Source organism: Chenopodium album, chromosome 4 (assembly GCF_948465745.1).
Source record: "Chenopodium album chromosome 4, dcCheAlbu1.1, whole genome shotgun sequence".
In the NCBI taxonomy this organism is placed as follows: Eukaryota; Viridiplantae; Streptophyta; class Magnoliopsida; order Caryophyllales; family Amaranthaceae; genus Chenopodium; species Chenopodium album.
The window spans coordinates 30,751,503-30,778,145 of record NC_137837.1 but is presented as its reverse complement, the minus strand read 5'-3'; the positions used below and the strand labels follow the sequence as shown (position 1 = coordinate 30,778,145).

Here is a 26,643-nt window from a genome sequence, read left to right as displayed (position 1 = left end):
CATCTGTGAGGGGCAAATGTTTTGGGTAAAATTACCCCGCCACGTGGTCCAATAGGGATGGGACACGTGTCCACCCATTAATGGCCTAAATCGGGCCACTTGCAAAGTGACACGTGGAATCCACTGTCACCAAGAGGAGTGACGGTTTTTAAGGGCTTAATTCCCAAAGAGCCGTTAAAAGGACGGGAAGCCCACCAAATCTAGGGCAAATGACCTAGATTAGGGCACCTTTATCCAGAATGATCATATAAGAAGGGAGATTTCCACATTTGTGGGACAGACAGAATTGATTACACACATTTACTGACATTCTCTTACATCAAAGAAATATTCTTTCTTGGAATCCTAGAAAGATCTCACCTTTATTTTTCGAATTTTTTACTCACTCCTACACGTTCTAACTTGATCGTCAGAGGCGGAACTCCAACCACCTGGAGTCTCCGTTATTTTGGAGGTACAGGCGCTCACCGACTATTGTTTGAGTCGAGCTCTCCCGAGGGACAAAAACACCCAAAACAACTGTAGATAGTTACAACAAATTAAGTAGTAAACGTGTTCTACTTGTACAAGGTTTTATATTCTAGTTGGACTAGTTTGGTGTTCAATTGGAGCATAATGCCTTTTATTATATAACCACTATAGATATTTGCAACATCAAGTAGCTACTATTGCACGAGGAGGATTGCATGAACCAGTTGATAGTATAGATTTCCATCCCGAGTTTCCATTCTTCACAATGTTCAAAATAGGTCGGGCTAGGTACTTTCACAAGGAGGCCTACTTTTTCATGTACTACTTGCTAGATGTTGAAAAAATTGTCGTTAGCTTCAACTTGCGCACCTTAAGATTATTATGTTATCCTAAAGATGTTCGACAAGTAACGGTGTAATGTTATGTAACCTGAATTCTATGCAATTAAATTAACTTTAAAGTTCAGTAGCTGTTAATCACTTGTTCAACTGGATGGTTACCTTAGTCAACTATAACTACGTCAAGAGTATTCAATTACCTAACTAACTAATTAACCACCTACCTATGTTAACAGCACATCATAATAAGTTTCCACAAAATTGGGTTATGCACCCCCTTGCTCATGAATACAGTTTCATAATTAGTTTCACAAAAACAAAATTGGGTTATGCACCCCCTTGCTCATGAATACAGTTTCATAATTAGTTTCACAAAAACAAAATTGGGTTATGCACCCCTGAGCACACCCCCCTTCTGAACACAGTTAGACCACCTATGAAGTCATGTGAGAACCTTTCCTTATACCGCCTCTTCTTTCCTTTGGGAGGATCGTCTCCAAATTTGCATGCAACTCGTTGAAGTCGCTATTCACATCTTCAAGAAACAGATTGTTCCTCAAGGAGGAGGTATGTTTTTCCTGTAAAAATACTTTTGTCAAAATCCCAGATAAATATAGACCAAGACCTGACAATCATACAAACTTTCTAGTGCACGATCATGGTAGGAACTACACATCATTCAAAATTTCCAATGCATAAGAGCCTTTTCGACATAGTGTGTGTATACGGTTACCTGTTGGAAAAGACCCATTAAATTGGAAATACACTTAACTGTTGTAAGCTAAGAGCCATACAGATTAAATTTTTATTAGACATCTAATGTACATTGGTTACAAAATCCCAGAATTCTCCCTAACCAATCCAATAAATCCATGGTTAATGATGACTCTTGTGACTCTGAAGATAATCAAAGAGGTAAACCCTTTGCCTCACAGCAACTAAAGCCGCTTGAAGTGGAATATTAATCTCTGAACAGATTAAAAAGCTCAAAAATACATTTAAGTACCTTTAAGTAGAAATGGAATGCTTACTAAGCTAAAGAGTCATCTATATCAATGGAGACAACTTACTACAATAATCATTCAAAATGTCTATTATAGACATATTACACATACAGAAACGTAAAGGGCATAGTAAAAATAAGGATCATAATCTCACCATATGAAAGGGAGCTTCAAAAGATCGTGCACAATGCTTTATAGTTGCTTGAATGATAGCGCCGCAGGAGCAACTATTATTGCAATAACGATAGCCGGTGAGGTGAGGTAAGTACTATATAAAACATAATAAGTATGACAATAACTATCACAATACCATATATGTGAGTTCTAAACCAATTTAAATTACCCATCAACAGAAAAGAATTTAGATTATACCTCATGAATGCAAAAGAAAAGTTGTTCAATTTTGGGAGTAAATGAGAGGAGTAATGAGTTATTAGTAGATATTGATCAACTAAGAGATAAAATTAGTATTTTTTTAAGACTCTTTTAGCGGAATTTACTGCTAAAGGTTCATTTTCAGGGCACGGGTAATGGTTCATTTACTGCTAAAGGTTCATTTCTGAAATAAGTGAACCATCCATACCCTAGTCATATTAGTTTTTATCATCCATAGCACATCCAAATAACCATACAAAGACACCATAAAAAATCACATGAGAATGTCAAATCACTAATTAAGACTCCCATCTAATTGATGGTTGTTCAGTCATTCAATGCTCAACACAAATCACTGGATCCATGAAATCATATAAAATAGTCATACAATCAAGCTGAAGTTGCTAATACCATGGTAGAAGTACTTACTTGTCAACCTGTCGTACCGAAAATGTCCTCCTCAACCATGTAGAAGTTGTACCCACCTCCCAGGTGGGGTCACTAAGCTGCAGCAACTCCACTAAGGCCTTCATCTTTAGGACCAAATTGTGCAAGTGTCACAATTTTAATTCAAAAAGAAAACCAAATAATAACATAAAAGTAAGGAAGGAGAGAGTTGAACTCCTTACAAGTTGCTGATGACACTTTTCATGCTTTAAGTACGGATCTTCGTACAAATAATCAATCATCCAAACCAAATGTACCTTTAAATCCAAGGCCAAGCAATACCAATGTTCTGCATTCTTCACAGATGCATCAAGGACAGGGACAAAAACTTGTGTGAAACATAGACCACTTTAAATATAAAAAGCTTAATAAAAAATGACTTAATCAAAACTGAACACATACACTTTGGATTTGGTCAAGAGAATAGCTAAGGAAAGTCTTCCCGTACTTTTGGCCCAACATTTTACGGTCATCTTTACCAACCATAACAAAATTCTACGACCAATAAAAACAAAAAAAAAGGGTAAGTTAAATACGACAAACAATATAAATACCAAAAATGTTGATCAAGACACTGTTTAACCAAAAAAAAGTAGTAAAAAACCTCACCGCATACAAAGGATCCATCATAATCCTTTTCCTCGTATGTTATGATGCCCAAGTCTTCATATACAAAACAGAGGCCACCCTAACATAATGATCTCCAGCACGAGACCTTGTAGAAATAACACGATAGCAGTCCCTTTGAGATGCATCTACACCATCACAAAGAATTAAGTTTGAACCGGGCCTGCATTTTCCATAAAAGATCAAAGTTAGCAAACAACATAAGTTATGACAAGTCGCTATTACACCTTAAAGCTTTAATTACTTTGCATCTTTCTTCAACTCCTTCCACCCGCAGACAAAGCATATAAGCCTCTTGTCAAAGGGACTAAGCTTATTTGGCCTAGGTTCTTCCTCCAAATTGGGTGATGACCTGTTAATGTGGTCAGCATAGTAATCAACACCAACCTTTCCGGGGGAAGGATTAACTTCATCCCTTGGTCCATTAATCCAACAATTTTCATCCCTTGGTCCGGTACTCCCAACATTTTCAAAATACACAAATTCATCAATACGGTTTCTAGTCATATTTCTCACAAATTTACTAAGGGCTTTGATGAGTCTATTTTATATATATTTTATTCCCCGTCACACGGTCATATTTGTGCTTATTTGAGTTTTGTGGAGCTATTTTTATTAATAATATAAGTTTTCTAGTGTTTTTGTAGAGTTGGTATTATTTTGTAAGAATTTGTAGATTTATTATAATTCCCGAGCTTAGTAAGCCACTATGAAGATATTGGAATTTGATCGTATTTTAAGACCGCAGTTTAATTGCCCAAGACCTAAACAATGGAGTTTGATTTGGAGATTAAATGCTCGATTAATGATAAAATCCAAGTTGTTACGAGCTACTACATGGAGCCCAACCCCAAGATATCAGTTGTTGGGCTTCAAATTGGCGAGCTTCAAGTGCTGGGTGTGAATAAGCGGGCCCAATCATCAAGGAATCACGCATGATTCAACGAGTGGGCTCAAATTCCTTGGGCCTCACTCTAGTTACTTTCCTCAAGTCGGATATCTATTTGCTATAGGATTGGACTTTGTTTTTAGGATAGTTTTGTCTTTAGCTTTTAATTATTTTATTATACTTTGAGTTTGAGTGGGATTAGGGAGTTGACTTTCTTTCTTATATAAGGAGGGTAGTAGCTCTTTACGGGGGGAGCTTTTCATTATTTTTTATATTAGTTTTAACTTATTGTTTTAACTTTATTTTATTTCTTTAATTTACTCCTTACTCATTCTCTCTCCTCTTAATTAAACTCTTAGTATTACTTTCTCTCTCCTCTTAATTAAACTCTTAGTATTACTTTCTCTCTTGTTTCTCTCTCTACAACTCTTGGTTTAATTCCATCCTTTATTTAATCTCTTTCCTTGATCATGTCTTGTTTAATTGCTTTGTTTAATTTACATTTAATTATGAGTGAGTAGTTTTCTTTCTAGGGTTTGTGGGGATCCATAAATAATATGAAGGGGTAATTTATTATTGTTGATTATCAATGCTTGATTAATTTCCTATTGATTGATTTAATGCTATGCAATTAGATTAGGCCTTGTTTAATTGTACGAGTTTAGCAATATTGATTCGAGATTCGAGAGATGAGAATTGATGTTTAGGCTTAGTTTCAATAGGCGGACTAATTTATAAATGATTAAGTTGAGATTCAAGAGATAAGATTTAATATCGGCAAATTAACTCTGTGATTGTAATACGTAGCGAAAGCCCTTTATGATCTGATTTATTGATGCATTGATGATTGATTGATATGCTTTACCCTGAATATTGTTTATTGGTGAACCTATGCCCTAGGATTTTATTTCATTGATTTTCCTCCTACTTTTATTCCTTCCCACTTTTACTCTTAGTAGTTTAGTTCCCTTTTACAATAACAATTTGGTTACTTGATAATTTAGACTATTTTGATTAATTAGGAATCAATTAACTTGTTTCCCTGTGGTTCGACACTTCTTCCTTATCTACATAGTTAGTGGATTTAGGTATTATTTTTTATTAGTTGATTACGACTTTGACTTGTCAGGCTTTCCCAATCAAACCCTCAACAATGGTTTCCAGCTTTGATTCCAAATGACCGAATACCTGTACATACACAACAACAATCTTAAGACACTTAAACAAACAAAAAAGGATTAAAAATAAAAAAGGACACTTAAAGTAGAACACATGCAACATTCGGTTAGAGCAAGTATGGTCCCCTCCTCTCAAAGTGGTCCATACTCCTCTTTACATATGACTAGGACACTTGTTGATTTATTACTTGCTTATATATTTAATTTAATTTATCTTTAAATTAATTTGTAGAATTTCATGAATCCCACATTGATGGGATAGAAATTCCCACTCATACTTTCCTCTATAAATACCAACCTTGGGATTTGGAGTAAAGTGCTTGAGTGGGAGTTAGAAAGAGCATTCCATATTTTGGAAAAACTCTTAAACTCCATTAACACTTGGGTTTTGGTCGGACCTTGCTAACTCCAAGGTAGCGGACCTAAAAAGTCGTGTTCGTCCTTTGTGGGTGGATACCGTTGGAGGCACGGCATTTGCGGTGCTTAAGGCTTTCAAGTAAGAGCCCGTTTTGAGAGGGCGAAGCTCGCTTCAAGGGTATGATTCGTTCTTCCTTTTCTTGTGCTTATTTATTTATGCTTTATGGTTTTATTAATTACGAGTGGTTCCTTGGGTCGGGGTTGTTTCCGCGGTGAGTCGGACTCACCAAACCCCAACAGCGGTATCGGAGCCCCGCTCGTTTATTTTTATAATCATGTTTTTCAAGGTTTATTTTGGCTTATTTTTCTGGTTTAAGTTGCTAATTAGATTAGTAGCTCAGTTTTATTTATTTTAATCCCGTTTTTAATGTCGAATTTGGCCTAGAACCCAGATTTTCGCCCAAAAATAGTGAATTTTCGGTGGAAAAGGTGTTCTGAAAAGGTTTTTTCCCCCTACGGGACTGTGATTTTAGCCAAATTCTGACCAGAAATGCCTTTTTCGAGGGATTTTTCGTTTTTGATGAAAAATTTAAGTCTTTTCTAACCTTGAAATTAATGGCATAACTTGTTGATTATGTGGTTGATTAATTTGCATTATTTTCTGCATTTTTAAGTCCCCTTAAAGCACATTTACTTGGTAGTATTTGATGCTTAAAGGTTGATTTATTTTCACATAATTGCAAACTAATAGCTTTTTAGTGTGAAAATTTTTGTTTTGAGGCTTCCTAAGTGTTAAAGATTCAATCTTTATTTGTGATAAGTGATTGAAACTTTAAAAACCACTACATTCCATGTTCTTTTGTGTTAAACTTTGTTGTTTTAATCATTTAGAGTTGATTGGAAACATAAAGTTTCAATTTTTGTGATAGAAATTTGGTTATCTTCATGTTGGAAGATATAATTTTAAAGGATTCACAAAATTTAGATGTTGGAATTTTCATTTGAACATTAAAGTTCATATTTTTACAAATTCCTCTTACTTTGTCAAATTCTCAAGTTTAATTTAAATTGATTAAATTTAAAGTGAGAAATTGCCTCAACTTTGTTATTGCACCAAGCTAAACCAATTTAATTAAAAATGGTTCTTGGAATTATTTTGGTTATTTGCACTTTGAAATTTTATTAAGTTGGACTTGTTTAAATTTTTTTCATTTTTGCTCATTAAGTTAGTTCTAAAATTAATTTAGAATTAATTAATTCTGTCTCGCGAAATGGGATCAAATCCCGAGGCCATGGCATGCAAAACGAGGAAAAGAACCACACTTGGCTAGCCGGGCTGCATAGCAGCACACATGTGGCTGCCAAGGTGGCTGCCCCGCCTTGCGTGCGGCCATATGCGTGGCAGCAGCACACGGCCACAGCAGCCACGCAGCAGCAGCCATGGTTGGGCGTGCGCGTGCGTGCGGCAGTGGCAGCAGCTCAAGGCTGCTTGCCGCAGGCCGTGTGTGCGGAGCTTTTGTGTGTGTATGTTCTTGGTACGGTGAGGCGAATGGCCGTAGTGTGCTTGGTTTGCACGAGCCGCAATTATTCGAGTTTCTTTGGCAAAACGCTTAAAGCGAAAGCCACATGAAATGCGGTTGGCTTAATATTTGCTTACTTTGCCGTTTTATTTATTTTAATTAATTTTGTTTATTTTAATTAAAATTTTGGGAGGCTAGGCCTCGGTTTTGAGCGGCATTGACAAAATTTTATTTTGACAAGTTTGGGTGCTACCAACTTAATTAATTGGATTAATTAAAGGAAATGCGGAATTTAGTGGGAGCTTCAATTATTAATGACGTCAATTACATAATCGGTTAAACAACTTTGACTATTTTTAATTAGGCGTGTTAATCGGATTAACCACCTAGATTAGTTACTAGTGCGCGCGTTGTTTAAATGCATTTTACTTGTTTAATATTGTAAATTGCATGGGCCATTCACAAATAGTGAATGGATGAATGGAATATATATTCTCTCTCACAGGTTTTATGAAATGGCAACTAGTGGGACCCGATTAGGATAGAAAATACGGACTACGTGTCGTTATGTATTTTTTTAAATCTAAATACGGTCTACGCACCGTTAAGTATTTTTGTACCTTAATATTTAGATTATTCCTAGTCGTAGACACTAGTATTTGCATAGTTTGGTTAAGTCTTGAAGACGGCGTATCTTGGAAGACAAAGCCTTGAATTGCAAATGAAGACCTTTTGAAGACTTGAAGAATTCAAGGGGTCATGCTAGTTGCCAATCTGCATCTATTATTTCGCTTTATATTTTATGCTTATATACATGTGAATTATTCGTTAGATGCATGTTTAGGTTTTCTTTATGTTGCGATGATTAGTTAAGTTCACTTAAATCAACCAACATAGAAATCCTAGGTCCCTAATAATATTGAGTCAAATTTGCCTTTCCAAAACAACACTTACCAACCGAACGAGGGTGATGGTAGGCTACGCCAAAGAGAGGTGCCATCACTACTCCAAGGCTCATAAGGCACGTCGGGTGTGCATGTTGGTTTTGATTGAACTCATCGGTATGAGTGAGGAGTCCTCACATACCGTGGCGAAAGAGATACATCGTCAAAGATGCATTAGATGCAACGATTATCTAACCAAGAGTGGCTTAGAGCCATTAGCAAGGCAATGCTTACCTTAGAAGATTGAGTGTTAAGACAAGCCAAAACATGCTTAACCACTCTTTGTTTCTTCGGATCTTGGAATCGCCTTATTTTCGCCAAAGAGGGACAATTTTTATGCGTAAATAATACGTTTAATAAGATTGAAGTTTGCATGAATGCTATTAAATTTCAAACTTATTATGTTCTTGATAAATGGTAATACTTTTCACTTATATTTATAGTATTCTAAATCAAATAATATTATTTCCATGATTGGTAAAGGAAATCCTTGAGAATAGTTCTCAAAGACAGGAAAAGCATTTCTAAAATACAATTCTCATAAATGACTTTTATAACTAAGTCCGAAAGGACGGTTGGACATCATGTATTCAAAATACTAGGTAGTTTTGATAAAAACATGAGGTATTGAGTTGCAAACTCAAGATTGTCAATGTTTGACAACCAATGTATCTTTTCACATCATACATAATTGAGTAGGACTCATTGATGTAGTAATTCGAGTAAGAATTAATGGAAAAGATAGAACTTTGTTTTACGGCGCACTAGGTGCTTGATTATGCCTAACAAAGTATAAGAGTCAAGGTACTTAAAGAAATAATTCTTAAAGTAAGATTATGAGATATTGTATGATAAGAAATATAGGAAAGAAGGAACAAAGAAAAGGAATTAGATTCCATTTCAACTCATGAGTTCATGTTATTGTAGTTAACTTAGCAATTCGTTATCTTCACAAGTATCGGATACTGCTTGAGTGTTCCACTATGATAGTGACCTCAAACTATTGAAGTTAAGCTAAGTTATCGACTTACAAGCTTAGAATGAAGCAAGAAGAGCTACATCAGTTGTAAGGTCGTATGTTTTGTTTAAAGACCTGTTAAGCCAAAGGCTGGAACAAATAATGGTTATTATGTTCCATAATCAGCAATTGATCCATTTACACACGGAAAGACTCACATTCAAAGTAATGAGCAATAGTTGCGAGATTTATTTGAATGGCATGGTTATCCAAGCGTTGAGTCAAGAATGCTTGATTATAAACAAACATTTCCCTTACATGATTAACTCACTAAGTTCAAGTCATGGGCTTGATTTGCGTTCCAAACATCTTTAGCAATGTCATATCGACAAGAACGTACTCAAGATTCTATTAGATAGGCTCTTGATAGTTGCTCGATTTGGAATCATTCTAAGACAAGCAAGTCTTAGTTGTTGAAACCTACAAAGCAGAGAGCTATTGTTCTTGGTATAGACAATCGACTCCGAAGGCTAAAGAGGAATCAATTACTTCAACATTTCACAAAGAATTTGAAAGGATATGGCTATATTCATCAAATGTGAATAAACTTGACCTGAGTAGCTCAAGAGTCCAGTGAAGTACAGAATCGACTTGGCAAGATATCAAAACTTCTAGATTAGATCAAGCAATGTTTGCTTGAGCCAAGCGTGACCATCTCAAAGTTATGAATGGAAATTTTCATAAAGAACTCCCCAAAGAACATAGTGTGTCCTCACGGACACCTCGATGTCATTGGAAAATGACTTAAACGATGATGGTTCACAACCCTTCCTATAAAGTTCTTAAAGATTTGCACAAATGACTAATGTTACACTAAACAATATGTCGAAGCTAAGAAAGGACGCCATATTCAGTTATGGATAGAAATAACTTCTAAAAGTCTTTTCAAGTATACGTCTAAGGCTCTTAGTCTCAATGGGAGTTCACTAGCTCAGTGGGAGCTAAGTGGCTCAGTGGGAGCTGAATGGCTCAATAAAGACTAAAGATAGCTCAAGTGGGAGCTAACTGTTTGTTTCACAACGAACTTTTACCCAAAGACAATATACATGTCTCTTTGTAAGCATTCAAGTGAGACAACGAGCATTACCTCCACATCCTAATTGAGAACATAATGTTTGTTGCTCTAAGTGGTGTCTTTCTAGAAAGTAACACGTTTCCAAAACGACAAGTGGGAGGAAAATGAACTCGATGACCATCGAGCTTAGCAACAAACTAGAACTAAGAATCTCGGAAAACCTTAAAGGACTTCATGAGAATGCATGATCAAGAATACTCAAAAGGACTTTACAAGTTCCTTAAAAGAGAATTCATTACTCAGAAAACATTAAAAATGTTGGAGTAAGATCAACATGATAAAAGGGCTTTGAAAGCGCCTTAAAACTCAGTGTTTGATGCAATTACCCCGTATAGGTATAGAATTCACCAAAGGCTTGGATTGAATCCTATAAATTTTCTATTAAGTTAGAAATAAACCTAAGACTTACAAGCAAAGGAATAATGTCTTGTAAGATAGCTACGACAAATCCAAATTCCGAATGATGGTTAGAGGCCATGAAAATCCGAAATAGACTCCATGTTTGAAAATCATGTTCGAAACTTGATTAATTTGCATGAAGGATGAAAGATCTATCAATTGCAAATAAGTTTTCAAGGAGAAAACTAACAAATGTGGAAATGTATATGCATACATAGCTAGATTGGTTGAAAAGGATATAATTAATTTCAAGGACTTGATTTTAATAAAAACCTATTCACCAATCAGAATGCTTAAGTCTTTTCGTGATGGATCTAGCAAAATTGCACATATGAAATATGGCAAAATAGATACCAAAATCGCCTTCCCAAAATAGGATCTTAGAAGTGACTATGGAATAATCTAAGGGTTTTGAAAACCTAAATAATGCTAGATTTGAAAGCGAGCACATGGAATCCGTCATGGGATTAAAGGAAGCATTGCATGAAGGAATTGGAACGTGTTTTCTCATAAAGTTAATAAGAGGATTGACTTATGGAGAAACATAGAAATTCTGATGAACAAGAAGTTTAGTGGGAGCAAAAGTAAAGGTCCAACGAGAAGTTTACGAACTCTATTGTGAAACAACTATCAAATGCTAAATGCTTAGATTTGAAAGTATTTTCGACAATGGACCAAGCTAAAGACGATACTTAGTACATGTTGGGAATTAACTTCTATGGTATAAAATTAATTAAATGTTTAAATGAGTAAAGGAATTTACCATGTTAAACATGAAGGACTTTGAAAGGCTTTTGACCCATATATGTATGAAGCTAAGTAAATGTTTGAACTAAGTATAAGCTAGGCTAAATACTAAGTCAACCAAGAAAGACTCTAGTAAGAGACTTTCAACCATATCACATAGCGAACATTTTGGCAAGACTCAGTGTAACCGAATGAGCTAAATGTCACATGGATGGAATAGAATTGAGAATCATTCTAGAATTAAATCCATCATGTAAAGCTATGATATGGAATTGTCAGACGACTTACTTGCTTAGAGCATGTGAAGTACGTATATAATACCAGTCGACATTAATCTGAGTATTAGATCATTAGATTATAGTCAAGAACATCCATAGCACTTAAATAAGTTGAGTTCTTGACGCATGGAAACAAATACAACTTGAGTTTTGATGTTGTAAGCACAAACCTTAACAAGGATTAGATCCTTAGCAAGGAAGCCATTTATAAGCATGAGACAAGAAGTGTCGTGGCTTGAGAATGGTAACATGGATATGCATCCATGTATAATGTGCGGAAATTTAAGATAAATTTCCATGATCGTAAGTGATTTGAGTATTCCAAATCATTGTGAGTCGTTTGGAGTGAAATCCATGCAAGGCATCATCGGAGAGTCTACTAAAACATATGTTCAGAATATTGTCGCCTTAAAGGAAATAATAAGATAGATGTTAAATGGAAAAGTTCGTTGTTGAACATTGATGATTGTAGGTTGTCAAGTAGAAGGTCTCAAATCATGAAAATGAGTGGGAGCCATTGCTTGGAAAATAAATCCTGAATCACATGTAATCCATTAACACTCTCAAAATTTTATCATCTTATTATGGAAATGGTGGATAATGAAGATGCTAAGGTTTGCAAAGTAATTATATCTAAACCAATGCAATAAGTGAACGACAACATTCATAATTGCATGAAAGAAATCAAGCATATCAAATATGAGTGTGATTTCTATAAATGTTTTATGAAGAGTACTACTCTTAAAACATTTGGGAAAAACCATTTATCATAAGATGAAACATTGTGAAGTTTCATAGTGGAATAAAATATTTCTAAATATTCCACAAAGCTATTTAATTGTGGTTTAGAATTAAATAATGAGTCCATTCGATTTTAATAAATATTCAAAATAGGGTATCAAGTCAATGGCTTGGATAAAGAAACACCTATTAAGTGAACATTGAATATTTTAATCGAAAATTATCCCTAATCAAGGTCATATTTTTTGTAGACGATTAATGACCATTAGAGATTAGTGTGTAGTATGATTTATAGCACCGTTTCTTGTGTTATGAGGATATAAATCATTTGCACAGGTATTGGTTTAGAACCATACTGGATCGACCTATGAGAATACTTTAAGAGATTTAAAATCGTCATAAGTATTTTTTCTCATTATTACTATCGGAACTCTTTTCCTTGACCATGAGTAGTGGGAGGTCTCTTGTTTGAGTACTAGTCCGCTTTGTTATCCGCTAAACGTCTGCCGTAACTGGGGATTATAACAACAGATATCGGGCGGCTAGGTCCTCTTAGTAAGAGAAGCTACATTACAAGATTGGAAATGTCCCCCTACTAACAATAGGGAACATGTCTTGTTGTTTACAAGGCCTCTCGAAGAGCGAGACTGTGAAAATTCATGGTCGTGCTCAGATGGATTTTAGAAATCATCTGCTTATTGACAGTCAAACTCGGATTTTGAGAAACACTTCTGGACGTAACAGAGATGACGAGTAATCTTACTCTGTAGTTCATGAAGAGACATAGGAAATGGGCTATACACTAAATGCACACTTGTCCGGAAGGACAAGTGGGAGATTGAAAGGAATGGTGTCCTTCGAACAAGTGTATTATTCTGATAGCGAGTTCAGAATTATTAGAAAGCTAATATATTCAGTAAGGTCAAGTGATCGGAATGCCTGGGTGGAGGTCGTTTCTGATCAGTAATATTAATATAATTAATATTACAGCTTAATCTTGACTGAACCCTTCGGGTCACACCCAAGCAAAATATACGAACCAACTTGACGAATTAATTCGGAAGAAATTAATTCGTCGCTCGAGTGTTAAATATTTAGACGTCGAAAATTCGAGTTTAGAGCGTCGAAACCGAGCGTCAGAAGTCGAGTAAAAAATAATAAAAAAAAGACGAGACGACAAATTAGTAATAAATCAACAATGACCAAAATACCCCTAGCATCGGAATCCCGAGTGCTAGGGGATTAGCCGAGCTAGCAGCCCGCACCATGTGCGAGACATGCTAGCAAGGCGTGGCTAGCAGCCCGCACCATGTGGGAGGCATGCTAGCACAGCACGGCTAGCAGCCCGCAAGCAGTGCGTGGCGTGCTAGCGTGCGCTGCTGCTAGCAGCCCGCACATGTGCGTGGCTAGCTAGCAGTGCCCTCGGCATCAGCAGCCCGCACTGATGTGCGTGGGCATGCTGGGCCGAGCTGGCAGCAGCTAGCAGCCCGCACGGTGCGAGGCTAGCTGGGCCGTGGGCCTAGGTCGGGTAGAAAGGGGAAGCTAGTAAGTATGCTTGCTTTTTTGTGTGGACAAGTGTCACAAGGAGAGGAAGGAGTGGGGAGCAAGTATGGTCCCCTCCTCTCAAAGTGGTCCATACTCCTCTTTACATATGACTAGGACACTTGTTGATTTATTACTTGCTTATATATTTAATTTAATTTATCTTTAAATTAATTTGTAGAATTTCATGAATCCCACATTGATGGGATAGAAATTCCCACTCATACTTTCCTCTATAAATACCAACCTTGGGATTTGGAGTAAAGTGCTTGAGTGGGAGTTAGAAAGAGCATTCCATATTTTGGAAAAACTCTTAAACTCCATTAACACTTGGGTTTTGGTCAGACCTTGCTAACTCCAAGGTAGCGGACCTAAAAAGTCGTGTTCGTCCTTTGTGGGTGGATACCGTTGGAGGCACGACATTTGCGGTGCTTAAGGCTTTCAAGTAAGAGCCCGTTTTGAGAGGGCGAAGCTCGCTTCAAGGGTATGATTCGTTCTTCCTTTTCTTGTGCTTATTTATTTATGCTTATTGGTTTTATTAATTACGAGTGGTTCCTTGGGTCGGGGTTGTTTCCGCGGTGAGTCGGACTCACCAAACCCCAACAATAACTTAGTTAATATTATATAAGGTAAATGACTTTGCGATTACCTAGAAGCTGAAAATAATCATAGCTAATAGTCAGAAAAGTGCTTGTTTGTAGAAATGTCCATCCCACATTGTCAATTGTATATGATACCCTTGACTGGATGCATCTTTCCAAATTTAGACATGGTACCCAAGAATTTTTAAAATGAAAAGACTCAAAGTATTAATTGCTAGTAAATTACCAAAATTAAAATAGTAGTAGCAGGTTTTGTACGATTGTTAAAAGTCAATTTGATTAAGAACACCAACTTTAAAGACTTGACTATAACCTCCCATAAAAGGCTCATTCTCTTTTTACATTGCACCTTGTTCACTCCTTCTATCCAACCTGGCCACTCTGGTAAGTTTCCCTAATCCACTCTCAAAAACTTATATATGATACTCTTGACTTGATGAATCTTTCCAATTTTAGATATGGTACCCAAGAATTTTTAAAATGAAAAGAATCAGAGTAGTAATTGCTAGTACATTAGCACAATCAAAGTAGTAGTAGCAGGTTTTGAACAGTTTTTAAAAGTCAATTTGATTAAGAATGCCAAATTTAAAGACTTAACTATAACCCCACATAAAAGGCTCATTCTCTTTTTACATTGCACCTTGTTCATTCCTTCTATCCAAGAAGGCCACTCTAGATTTACTTTTCAAAAATGAATCCATACAAGTTGAGTAGTCTATTCATCTCATTCATCTCCTTTCCTTTCTTTGACTAATCGGCTTATAACACTAATAACTTAACCAGTTCATATAATACCCATCAAACCTATAATACCCATCACACAACAAGGTTACAATATCGACATTAAGGTCTGAAACCAATCAAACTCACAACATAGAATAAAACCATCCACAAATAGAATTGTCTATCACAAAAATATAGCACTACCCCACCCAACAAAAGGCTATCAATCAATATTTTATTTTCTTTCCAATCACCAAATTACAACTAAAACAAAATTAGAGAATATGTAATCTCAAAACATACATTATATTCAAGCATATATAATCAATACCATGAAAGGCTTATTCTAAAGACCTGACTATAACCCCACATAAAAGGCTCATTCTCTTTTTACATTGCACCTTGTTCACTCCTTCTATCCAAGAAGGCAACTCTGAATTTACTTTCCAAAAATGAATCCATTTTACAAGCTGAGTAGCCTATTCATCTCAGTCCTCTCCTTTCCTTTCTTTGGCTAATCTGCTTATAACACTAATAACTTAACTAGTTCATACAATACCCATCAAACCTATAATACCCATCACACAACAAGGTTACAATATGAACATTAAGGTCTGAAACCAGTCAAACTCATAACTTAGCATAAAACCATCCACAAATAGAATTGCTAATCACAGAAATATAGCAATACCCAACCAATAAAAGGCTATCCATCAATATTTTTTTTTCTTTTCAATCACCAAATTACAACTAAAACAAAATTGGAGAATATGTAACCTCAAAACATACTGATGAGTGACATTTATGTCACTCTTAAGAAGTATTTTTAGATTCATTTTCGCGTTTATTTTATCTTATTTTCCCTTTCTTTCTCTTGTTTTCTCTTAATAACATTTCTTGTTTATTTTGGTAATTTTGTCGTGTTTTAGTTTTTTTCGTAGTTTTTATTAGAATTAGTTTATTTTCGTATTTTATTTGCTTTTGATTTGTTATATTTCGTTCTTTATTTTTCCTTGAAAGTATTCTAATTTACTTTTATTTATTTTAATTAGTTTTGAGTCTATTTTATTTCACTTTCTTTACTTGTATAGTTTTATTTAATTTTTATTAGTTTAGTGTTATTTCTCTTTTTCTATTTTACTTTATTTATCTCCTTTTTATTTATTTTATTTTATTTATCTCGGTTTCACACTTTTATCCTCGGGTTTGTTTGTGTGTAGGCTCGAGTTCAAGGTCCAAGTCAAACACCACCAATATCACCCCTGAACGCAACTTTCCTGCTGCCACCAATCAACCACCACCAACCCGTAACTCAATTGCTCCCTCACAGCCGCAATTGAGCTGCCACCATAATACACCTCCCCTGCCGCAACCAATACACAACCAGGCCAACCAATACACCTCTGCCTCCTTCCACCACACCCATTTCCCTTGCTCCCTGACCACCATTCAACCAACCAAACCAACCCGCAACCCCAACTGCAACAGCAACAGTAGCCGCACCACCACCAACAACCACCAGCTCCACCAACAAATTCCACCAAACCACAGCCACTCAATTCCTTACTCCCCTTCCGCAATTCACCTGCATTCAACAGCAACCTCCACCGCACCTAGCAGCCAACAATTGCAGCCTGCAATTCACCCAACACCAAAACCACCATCAGTCACCACATTTACCCCTTAACCATCAAACCACCTGACCACCCACCTAACAACTCCCCTAGCAGCAGCTGCTCCAATTTGCAACACCTCCTCCTTCCACCACAATCAGCGCACCTACACCACAGTCAACAACTAGCAGCAATTAAGCAACCAGTCGACCCCTCAATTAAGCAAAAATCAGAGTAAATTGCAAATTAATCAAGTTCGAGCAAACCGTTGAGGGTTCGGCCGAACTTCGAGTCAGAGACTTTGGGGATTTTGTTATTCGAAGAGGAGTGATCGAACACACCCATGGTTCGACCGAACCAACCCCGTAGTTCGGTCAGATCAACCACCGGTTCGATCGAACCATTCCAAGGGCCTCGCACATGGTTTTTAATGAGGATCGAACGGCCTCGATTTGATGATGATGGTTGATGAACGGTGGTGATGAAGATGCGCTTCAATGGAGTTCAAACTTCAAGCAGCCAATGTGAAGGAGAAGAAGAGAAAAAAGAGCGTCTGATTGTTTTTGATTTGTGGGTTTATTTTGTTTTTCTTTTTTTTTATTTCTTTTTCTTTTCCCTTTTCTTATTTTCTTTCTTTTATTTTTATTTTTATTTTAGTTTCCGATTTTTTACTTTTCCTTTTTAATTTACTTTATTTTATTTTCTTTTTCTATTTTTCCTAGTTTTATTAAGTTAGTATAAATACCCATTTTTGGGGGTAATGTTGGGGGATACATTCAAGAACTATCTATTCTACTCTCTAATTAGTTTTAGGTTAGGTTAGGATTAGTCTTCATTGGTAGAGAGAGAAAGTGTGGTTTTCTTCATTAATGAACTTGGATTTTGAAGAAGGAGCTTGTTCAATCCTTTGTAGACCTTCATCTTCAATTAATGAGCAATCTCTTACTCTTTCTCTTTACCTTTGTTTTTTATTTTGCTTATTTGCTTTTATTTTTCTTCTTTGCTTATTAATCATGTTGATGCTTATTGATTTGATGATTGATATTGTTTTCAACATGATTTGTGAGTAGTCACCTAGCCAAGGGTGTGGGGATGGTGTAGTTGCTAATTGTTCATGCTTTTAATGTTGGGGTTATGTTAATGGTGATTAAAGTCTTTGCATGCTTGATATTCTTTGGTCTTTCTTGCAAGTGCACATTGTGAGTTGATCAAAGATGAGTCTTTAGTAACAAGTAACGGAAGTTGACTTAGTTAAGATTCATTACTATCGATTGTTATTTAATAGTACCTCCTAGTATATGGTTCTAATGTGGAAACATAGAGGCTATGTTAGGAGAAGCCAATTGACCCCGGAAGGCGGCTAGATTGGACCCTTTACTTCGATATTCATGCATGTTTAGTTTACCATTGATATGCTACTTTGTTATTGTATGATCAAGCGTCAACTTCACCTACCCATTTCCCTTGGTGCCTTAATGTTTTATTTCTTGTTTTAGCATCTTTAGACTTTAGTTTATTTATCTCCTATTCCGGACTAGCTTAATTGTCGATAACATTTGGTTGTGTTTACCGTTCTCTGTGGTTCGACCCCTATGCTTGCCTTATACTCGTATTAGGTTTGTTTAGGTTGTATAAATTGTATTTGATCTAGGGATAGACAATTGACGACGCGTTTATTCCCTTGTCACATACATTATATTCAAGCATATATTATCAATACTATGAAAGGCTCGTTCTAAAGATCTGACTATAACCCCACATAAAAGGCTTATTCTCTTTTTACATTGCAACTTGTTCACTCCTTCTATCCAAGCAGGCCACTCTGAATTTACTTTCCAAAAATGAATCCATTCTACAAGCTAAGTAGCCTATTCATCTCAGTCCTCTCCTTTCCTTTCTTTGGCTAATGTAATACCCCGTATTTTTATATATTTTTATAAAGTATTTAAGTATTAATAAAATGCATTATTAGGGATAAAGTATTTTAATTAAATATTTTAAAGGGTTAAAATATTTTAAATACAAGGCTTTATAAAGTAAAATATATTTTGGGCCAAACGTTTATTAATTATTGGGCAATGTAAATTATTCCAAAACCCATAACTTAAACCCACATTTTTATAAGCCCAAATTTAACCCTACACTCTCCACTCTATAAATACCCCATGAATCCCCAAAATTTCCCACACAAAAAGGTTAGTCTTATTTTCTTTCTCCTTTGTTTTATTAATTTGTGTAATTATAATTATTGATTTATGGATTTTGATTTTATTGTTTGAAATTAATTTAATTAGTATCAAATTGTATTTTTGATGATTAAACTTTATAATTTTCAGATTTTGTAAATTTATAACCTAGGGTTTTAATTATTGAAAATAATGATTTTAGAGTTTTTATGAACAATTGATTTAGGAATTTTATAGTAATGATGTTTGAAAATTTGGTGATTATAACTACTGATTAGTTTAACTAAATTCCAGATTGTTTTGAACACGTAAATTCGTGTTTTAATTAATAAATTTTCGTTCGTTAATATTAATCCCGTTTTAATCCCGATCAGGTTCTGAACTCATCCGATTTTGATAAAAAAAAAAAAAAAGTAGTGTTTTTCGTGTGAAAACAACGTTCTAAGAAAGACTCGCTACCTTTGGTAGTGAGCACCACCCTCTGGTGGCCAAATTCAGCTTCTAAATAAGATTTTCGGGAAGTTTTTGATTTTTAAAGAAGTTTTTTTTATGATTTAAATTTTATCCTTGAGTTTAAAGGGTAAGAGATAATTTAATGTTTCTACGAATAACTTAATTATAAAGATTTATTTTGATGAAGTTTTAAAAGGGTTTTTAATTAGTTTAAAATGCTGGAATTTTATTTAAAGTAGTATAATTGTGATTTTAATAAAAGGGTGTGATTACCTATTAAAAAGGAGTTTAATTAGGGGTTTTAAAATAATTTTCAGATTATTATAAGTTATTTAAAGTGAGTTTAAGTTGCTGGAAATTGTGTATACAAGGATAATTAATATAGTATTATTGTCTCTTTATGTAGGAGACTTGGTTCGAGAATTGTTGTAGAGTACTCGGTTATTTTAAGAGCTTATTTGAGGTACGTTCACGTACTTAGTATATTTTGGTGATGTAGTATCATGCTAGGCTTGATTTAAATCAATTACAAGTAGTATCATGCTAAGGTCTATGATTGAAATTGTTAATTATTGGTGTTGGTGGTTGAATTGTGAAGCATGATTTATTTGCGATGGTTTATGGATTGGAAAATTGTATTTTGGCATGATTATATGGACTACACTTTTATTTATGGCATGTTGGAGTGCATGTTTAATTAAACTACATGTTTAGTTTGGCTTAGAATATTGGAAAAGAATTTTATTATGGTTCATAAAATTTTTATTGATGCTTTAAGCATGAGGAAGGAGCTATATATAAGTGTCTATGTACACAAGGAATAAATTGTATGTTCGTGCCTTTGTGCACTTAAGGTGTTTTTAACACCGAGGAATAGAATTTTTGGCGCTTTATGCGTTTAAGGTGTCTTTGACACTGAGGTAGAATTAAAAGGGGTTCAACATTTAATAATATGTGGTCACTAATTATTCAAGAATTAAATTGGTATGTTTGGTTGATTGAATAATTATTGTTGTTTGATTTATTATGCTTTGAGAGTCATCACCAAGTCTAATAATATGTAAATAACGTAAAGTGAAAGAGATTACGCACCAAAACTCTTGAAACGTATATACCTTGAGTATGAACAATGGGGGGAGTTATGGGGTATTATATTTAACCATAACTTCTATTGGAGTACATTCCTTTTTATTTATTATTATGCACAGGAATTCCGCCACCTTTGAGTGATTTGTCGCTGGCACGGTTAGCTCCCGTGTCAGTTAACCTCAATTTATTTGGGGGAGGTATAGTTGGAAACCCGTTCGATGCGTAATCAACGCTAAATGAATTATTTAGTGTCTAGTTAATGTGTCTTGTTGATTGTTGTGTGTGCTTGTAAACAGGTGCAATGAGGTAAATGTGTGTTGATAGGTGAAAGCATGTTAGTGTGTTTAATTACGCTTATGTACTCAGCTTTGCTGATTGTGTGTGTTTGTGTGTTTGGTCATGTCTTTATCTTGGCCCTATGATGACCCATTTTTAATGGAGAGTAGTGGGGACAAGTAGAGATAAACTTTTCAGGTATTGAAGCATATTCATGATGGGGCTTGAGAGAAGAGTGAATCAAGCTAGCTTCCATTAGTTTACAATGTGTTTTATGCTTTATTTATTTATAACATATTTTATGTGGACTAACACAAAGTGTAATACCCCGTATTTGATACGTATTTTATTTAAAGTATGTATTTTATAAAGTATTTAAATAGTTGTAATTATTTTAATTAAAGTATTTTAATTAATATTATTATAAAAGGAAAGTTTATTTAATTATTTTATTTAAAAGTTGGGGATTTTATTTTAAAGAAAGTTTAATTTTAACAAGTTTTTTTTTAGGAAAGGGATTAGGAAAAACTAAAAGAGGAAAGTTTAGGGTAAAGGGTTGGTAGAGAATGGGTATAAATATCCCACTTATGAGGCAAATCAAACTTTGCCCAGAGTGGAGAAAACCCAAGGTAAGCTTCTCCCCTTTTCTCCTTACTTTTCTTTCTTTTTTTTCTTCCTCTTTCCCTTCCCCTTTGTCACGGCCGACCACCACCACCACCACACACGTGGCCGAACACCACCGCGCATCACCGCGCGCCACCAGCACACGGCTAGTAGCCGCGGCGACAGCAGCCCAGCCGTGCCGTGGTGGCTGCTGCTCGGTGTTCCTCGAAAAAAAAAAAAAAGATTTAATCTTTCTTATTCGAATTTAATCTATGCTTAGATCTAATTATAAATTATGAGTTTTGGGATTAAATTTTGATGTTTGAATGTTGTAATTATGCTAATTAATTTTCAGCTTTGGTTTTAATTTAAAAAGCCCCAATTTTTGAAACCCTAGGTTCTTAATTTATGAAATTATGAAAGTATATGATGTATGAATGTTTAGATCTTCAATTTAAGTGCTTTGAGACCAAATTACAGCAAGTTTTAATTAGAAATAAAGTGCTGGAATTTTATTTAGAACCCTAAATATTATGTTTTTGAAGGAAATTTAAATTACCCATTAAGTGGGACTTAATTAGAGTGTTTTAAATATAATTTCAGCTTATTCTAATTATTTTAAGAGGGATTTTAGGATAGTATATATTGCTGGAAATTTGTTTAGAGTGGGTTTTAATGCTCTATTATAATTTTAATGTGTAGGAGACTTCGAAGTGAGCAATTTTTACTAGTCGTGACGATTTTAAGATCGTATTCAAGGTACGTTCGCGTACTTAGCATATTTTGATGATGTAGAATCATGCTAGGTTTAGTTTCAATCAGTTACAAGTAGTATCATGCTAAGGTTTATGTATTGAATCGTGAATTATTGGTGTTGGTGATTGAATTGTGAAGCATGAATTATTTATGATGGTTTATGGATTGGAAAATTATATTTTGGCATGATTATATGGACTACATATTTATTTATGGCATGATAGAGAACATGTTTAATTAAACTAATTGTTTAATTATGTCTGGAATATTGAAAAGAAATTTTATTATGGTTCATATAATTTTTATTGATGCTTTAAGCATGAGGAAGGAGCTATATAGGTGTCTATGTACACAAGGAATAAATTGTATGTCGGTTCCTTTGTGCACTTAAGGTGTGTTTAACACCGAGGGATAGGATTTGTGGCGCATTATGCGTTTAAGGTGTCTTTGACACTGAGGTAGAATTAAAAAGGGTTCAACATTAAATAATATGTGGTCACTAATTATTCAAGAATTAAATTGGTATGTTTGCTTGATTGAATAATTATTGTTGATTGATTTATTACGCTTTGAGAGTCATCACCAAGTCTAATAATATGGAAGTAACGTAAAGTGAAAGAGATTACGCACCAAAACTCTTGGAACGTATATACCTTGAGTATGAACAATGGGGGGGGGTTATGGGGTTTTATATTTAACCATAACTTCCAATGGAGTGCAGGACGCTGTATATTCCTTTTTATTATTTATTATGCGCAGGAATTCCGCCACCTTTGTGTGGTTTGTCGCTGGCACGGTTAGCTCCCGTGCCAGTTAACCTCAAATTTTATTTGGGGGAGGTTAATAGGTGGAAACCCGTTCGATGCGTAATCAGTGCAAAAAAAAAATGAATTAATTATTGTCTAGTCATTGTGTCTTGTTGATTGTTGGGTGTGCTTGTAAACAGGTACAGTGAGGTAAGTGTGTGTGATGATAGGAGAATGCATGTTAGTGTGTTTAGTTACGCTTATGTACTCAGCTTTGCTGGTTGTGTGTGTTGTTTGTGTCTGGCCTTGTCTTTATCTTGGCCCTACGATGATCCATTTTAATGGAGAGTAGTGGGGGCAAGTAGAGATACACTTTCAGGTATTGAAGCATGTTCATGACGGGGCATGAGTGAGGAGGGAATCATGCTAGCTTCCATTAGGATATGATTTGTTTTATGCATTGAATATTTTATTATATTACTTTCTGGACTAACACAAAAAGTTTGGTTGTTTCGGTTTTGAATAAGGGCCTTAAATGGTTCCAAGTTGTGGTGGGTTTTGTTTGACTTTGGTTTCGTTGATTTTCAACTTTATTTTCGTTGGTTTGGTTTTTAAATTGTGTTATTTAAATAGTTTTGGTTTTTAAGTCTTCCGTTGTGTGTCTTTGATATTTGACTTAACCGTTTTTACGGTGGCGGTAATGTCTTAGATATTCCTATTTAAAGTTTTTATACAGGGCAAAACAGGTATTTTAAAATAAAGGAATTTCTAGGGTGTTACAAAGTGGTATCTGGGAGCTTAGGTTGAGATTTTAAATTACCACTAACACGAAAACGTTTTTATTATGATTTGAACTTGGCCAAGTGCTAATTTAATTTTGCAAATGTCAATTTCACCCGATTTTATTTTATTTTAATTTATTTTATCAAGAAGGCCGAATTTTTTTTTTTTTTTACTTTTTATTTCATTTTATTTTAGTTTGGTCCGAAATTTTTTTTTAGGGGGACACTCGAATTTTTTTTTAGTGTCCGAAATTTTTTTTTTAAAAAAAAAAAAAAATTTAAGCAGGGTAAAATATTTTTAGTTTGTTAATTTTGCAGGGAGCAAGGATTAAGGTAAGAATTATGTGTTAAAAGCTTTTATTAATATATTGGTGAGCTTGGGTTGGAAAGAAAAGGGCATATAGACTAGAATTTAATTTCTTCCCTGTGTGCATAAATTTTATTTTAGAATATTCAAGCATGTTGTGATGAAAGCATGCAATATATGGATTATTTTATGTGATTCTTCAGATTGTATGATTGAACACTGAACTTTGTATTATTTATTTAATTTTTAATTATTCCTTTAGGGGGAGGGAAATCTTTTCTAAACCTTTTCTCTACAGGATGCCAATTTTTCCTAGCAAGTTTACCCAAATGGGATCTCTCGTAAAGAAAAATAATGAACACCCCTATGACTTTGTAGAAAAGATCAGATACTTTTGTTCCTACATGAGCAATGTCCTACGGGAGAAAGTTTATGACACCCCTGATCGTATTTCATCAATGATTGTACATTGTCTTCTAGAGGAGCCCCTTACCTTGCTGTCAAACAAAGATTCTCTGATTTTTATCTTCCAGGAGACATCCCAAATTACCATAAATACAGAGACTATTATGGCCAGTGGTATCCAGACTATATTTTCTTAACCAAATATCTCGTAAGGGTGGAGAAAGTTTATTGTCAACGCTTAAACCTTCCCTACCCTGACTACTACTTTGATAACCCAACAGAGAACAATCCTCCTCCAAATCAACAACCAGAAAATTTCGCTTCTTCTTCTTCTTCGTCAGGGGGAAATCCAGCAGAGAATGGAGAACAACAAGAGGGTAATAGTTCACTTATGGACATTTCTGATCCAAACCCACCTCCAACTCCAATAATCATAGATATCTCATCGGATGAGGAAGAAGAAGGGGAGTTTATTCCAGTAGAACCTGAACCTGAATCACCTGAACCAATGGAGGAGTCAAATGATTCTAACTTCGATCCTTCAAGCTACAAGCAATCCACCGACAAAAGGGACAACGTTCGAAAGGATTAAATCTTATGACTTTCCTCGCAAAGAGTTCATATTCTTTATTTTAAAAATTTTTATTTGTTATTTCAGTTTTAGCAAATAAGTGGCATGACCACATCCGTTTTTAGAACACACTTTTTATTTTAATATCTTCAGTCTATTTTAATTAATAAACATTATTTATTTCTTGATAAATTTTTGTTTATAAATTCTTTTGTTTTACAAATATTCCATTTCACACCACTATTTGAACACGCAAATAATTAGGTTTCCGTTCGTTAATATTAATTTGTTTTAATCCCGATCAGGTTCTAAACTCCTCCGATTTTGATGAAAAAATAGTGTTTTTCGAGTGGAAACAACGTTTTAAAAAAGACTCACTACTTTTAGTAGTGAGCACTACCCTCTCGTGGCCAAATTCAGCCTCTAAATACGATTTTTGAGCAGTTTTTGATTTCAGGCAATTATCGAAATGCTAATCACCATTCCAAGCAACTTATCTCCAACAAACAACTATAAACCGAAAACGTCCATGGGAATTATTTTTATGTTTATTGTGATGCTTTATTAATTGATGGTTGGTTAGCAATCAATATTAATTGATAAAGCTACATTAAGGGAAATTTTAGCAATCGTTATCCCAAATTGTTAGCTTCACATTTTACTGTAAATGTTCGAAAGAGTTGTTAAAATATATAAGGGTGTTCGTCTTGAGAGCTAAACCTAGACAATTCTAATAGTTATCCTTGTCCTATATTCAGGAGAAACCAAATGACAGGGGGACGAAGTTCAGGTAGTGGTGGAAATGATTTGAACGATGTAGTGAGACAATTGGCAGCGGTTGCCCAACAATTGGCAAGGAACTCAACTGGTAACGGGGATACTCAAGGGGAGCTATTTAAAAAGGTGGCGCAAAGCAAGCCACTAACCTATCAGGGCGAGCCTGATCCTGTGGTGTTGGAAAACTGGTTAAGGGAATTTGAGAAATTGTTTGGAGCTGTGGGGTGCCCTGAAGACTCCAAAGTAGGTTGTGCTACCTACTATCTGAGGGGTGAAGCTGACCTTTGGTGGCAACAAAACGAGGCTACCATTAGAGCGTTACCTGGGTTCAACTGGACCAAATTCCAAGAAAAAGTGAGAGACAAGTTCTATCCTAGCTTTTTGCAGAAACAGAAGGCTGAGGAATTTTCAAACCTTAGGATGGATAAGAGGACAGTTACGGAATATTAAACCAAGTTTATTGAGTTGTCTCGTTTTGCTGAAGGATCCGTTTCCACGGAGAAAGCGAAAGCTAGGAAGTTTGAGAGTGGGTTAACGACTGATCTGCAGTTGAAGCTGTGCGGGCAGGTATTTGAGACCCTAGACGAAGTATATGGAAGGGCCGCACACCTTTATGCTCTGGAGGAAAAGAAGAAGAAAGAGTTAGCTGAAATAGAAGGAAGAGAGAAAAGGAAGGAATTAGGACAAGTTTCAGGAAACCAACAGGGAAACCAGAATGGGTTTAAGAAGCAGAAGTACCACCATAACAATAATTTCCCCAATAATAATTTCCAGAACAATAATCGCCAAGGGGGACGTAGCAAC

General features: G+C 35.2%; 1 protein-coding gene across 7 annotated transcripts in view; it reads right to left on the bottom strand.

The window, feature by feature from the left end:
• Positions 1-894: 894 nt before the first annotated feature.
• Positions 895-26,643, bottom strand: part of LOC145629077 (uncharacterized) — a 33,442-nt gene continuing 7,693 nt past the window's right edge. Inside the window, exons 2-9 of one of the 7 annotated variants that reach the window (XM_081681559.1) lie at positions 3,507-5,339; positions 3,245-3,425; positions 3,038-3,130; positions 2,818-2,931; positions 2,618-2,721; positions 1,968-2,040; positions 1,209-1,387; positions 895-1,147 (exon numbers count right to left, since the gene is read on the bottom strand). In XM_081681559.1, the coding sequence (XP_081537685.1) occupies positions 1,244-1,387; positions 1,968-2,040; positions 2,618-2,721; positions 2,818-2,931; positions 3,038-3,130; positions 3,245-3,265 (549 nt within the window). In that variant the 5' untranslated portion in view covers positions 3,266-3,425; positions 3,507-5,339 and the 3' untranslated portion in view covers positions 895-1,147; positions 1,209-1,243. The other 6 variants (XR_014111544.1, XM_081681558.1, XM_081681560.1 and 3 more) reach the window with 6 other exon arrangements.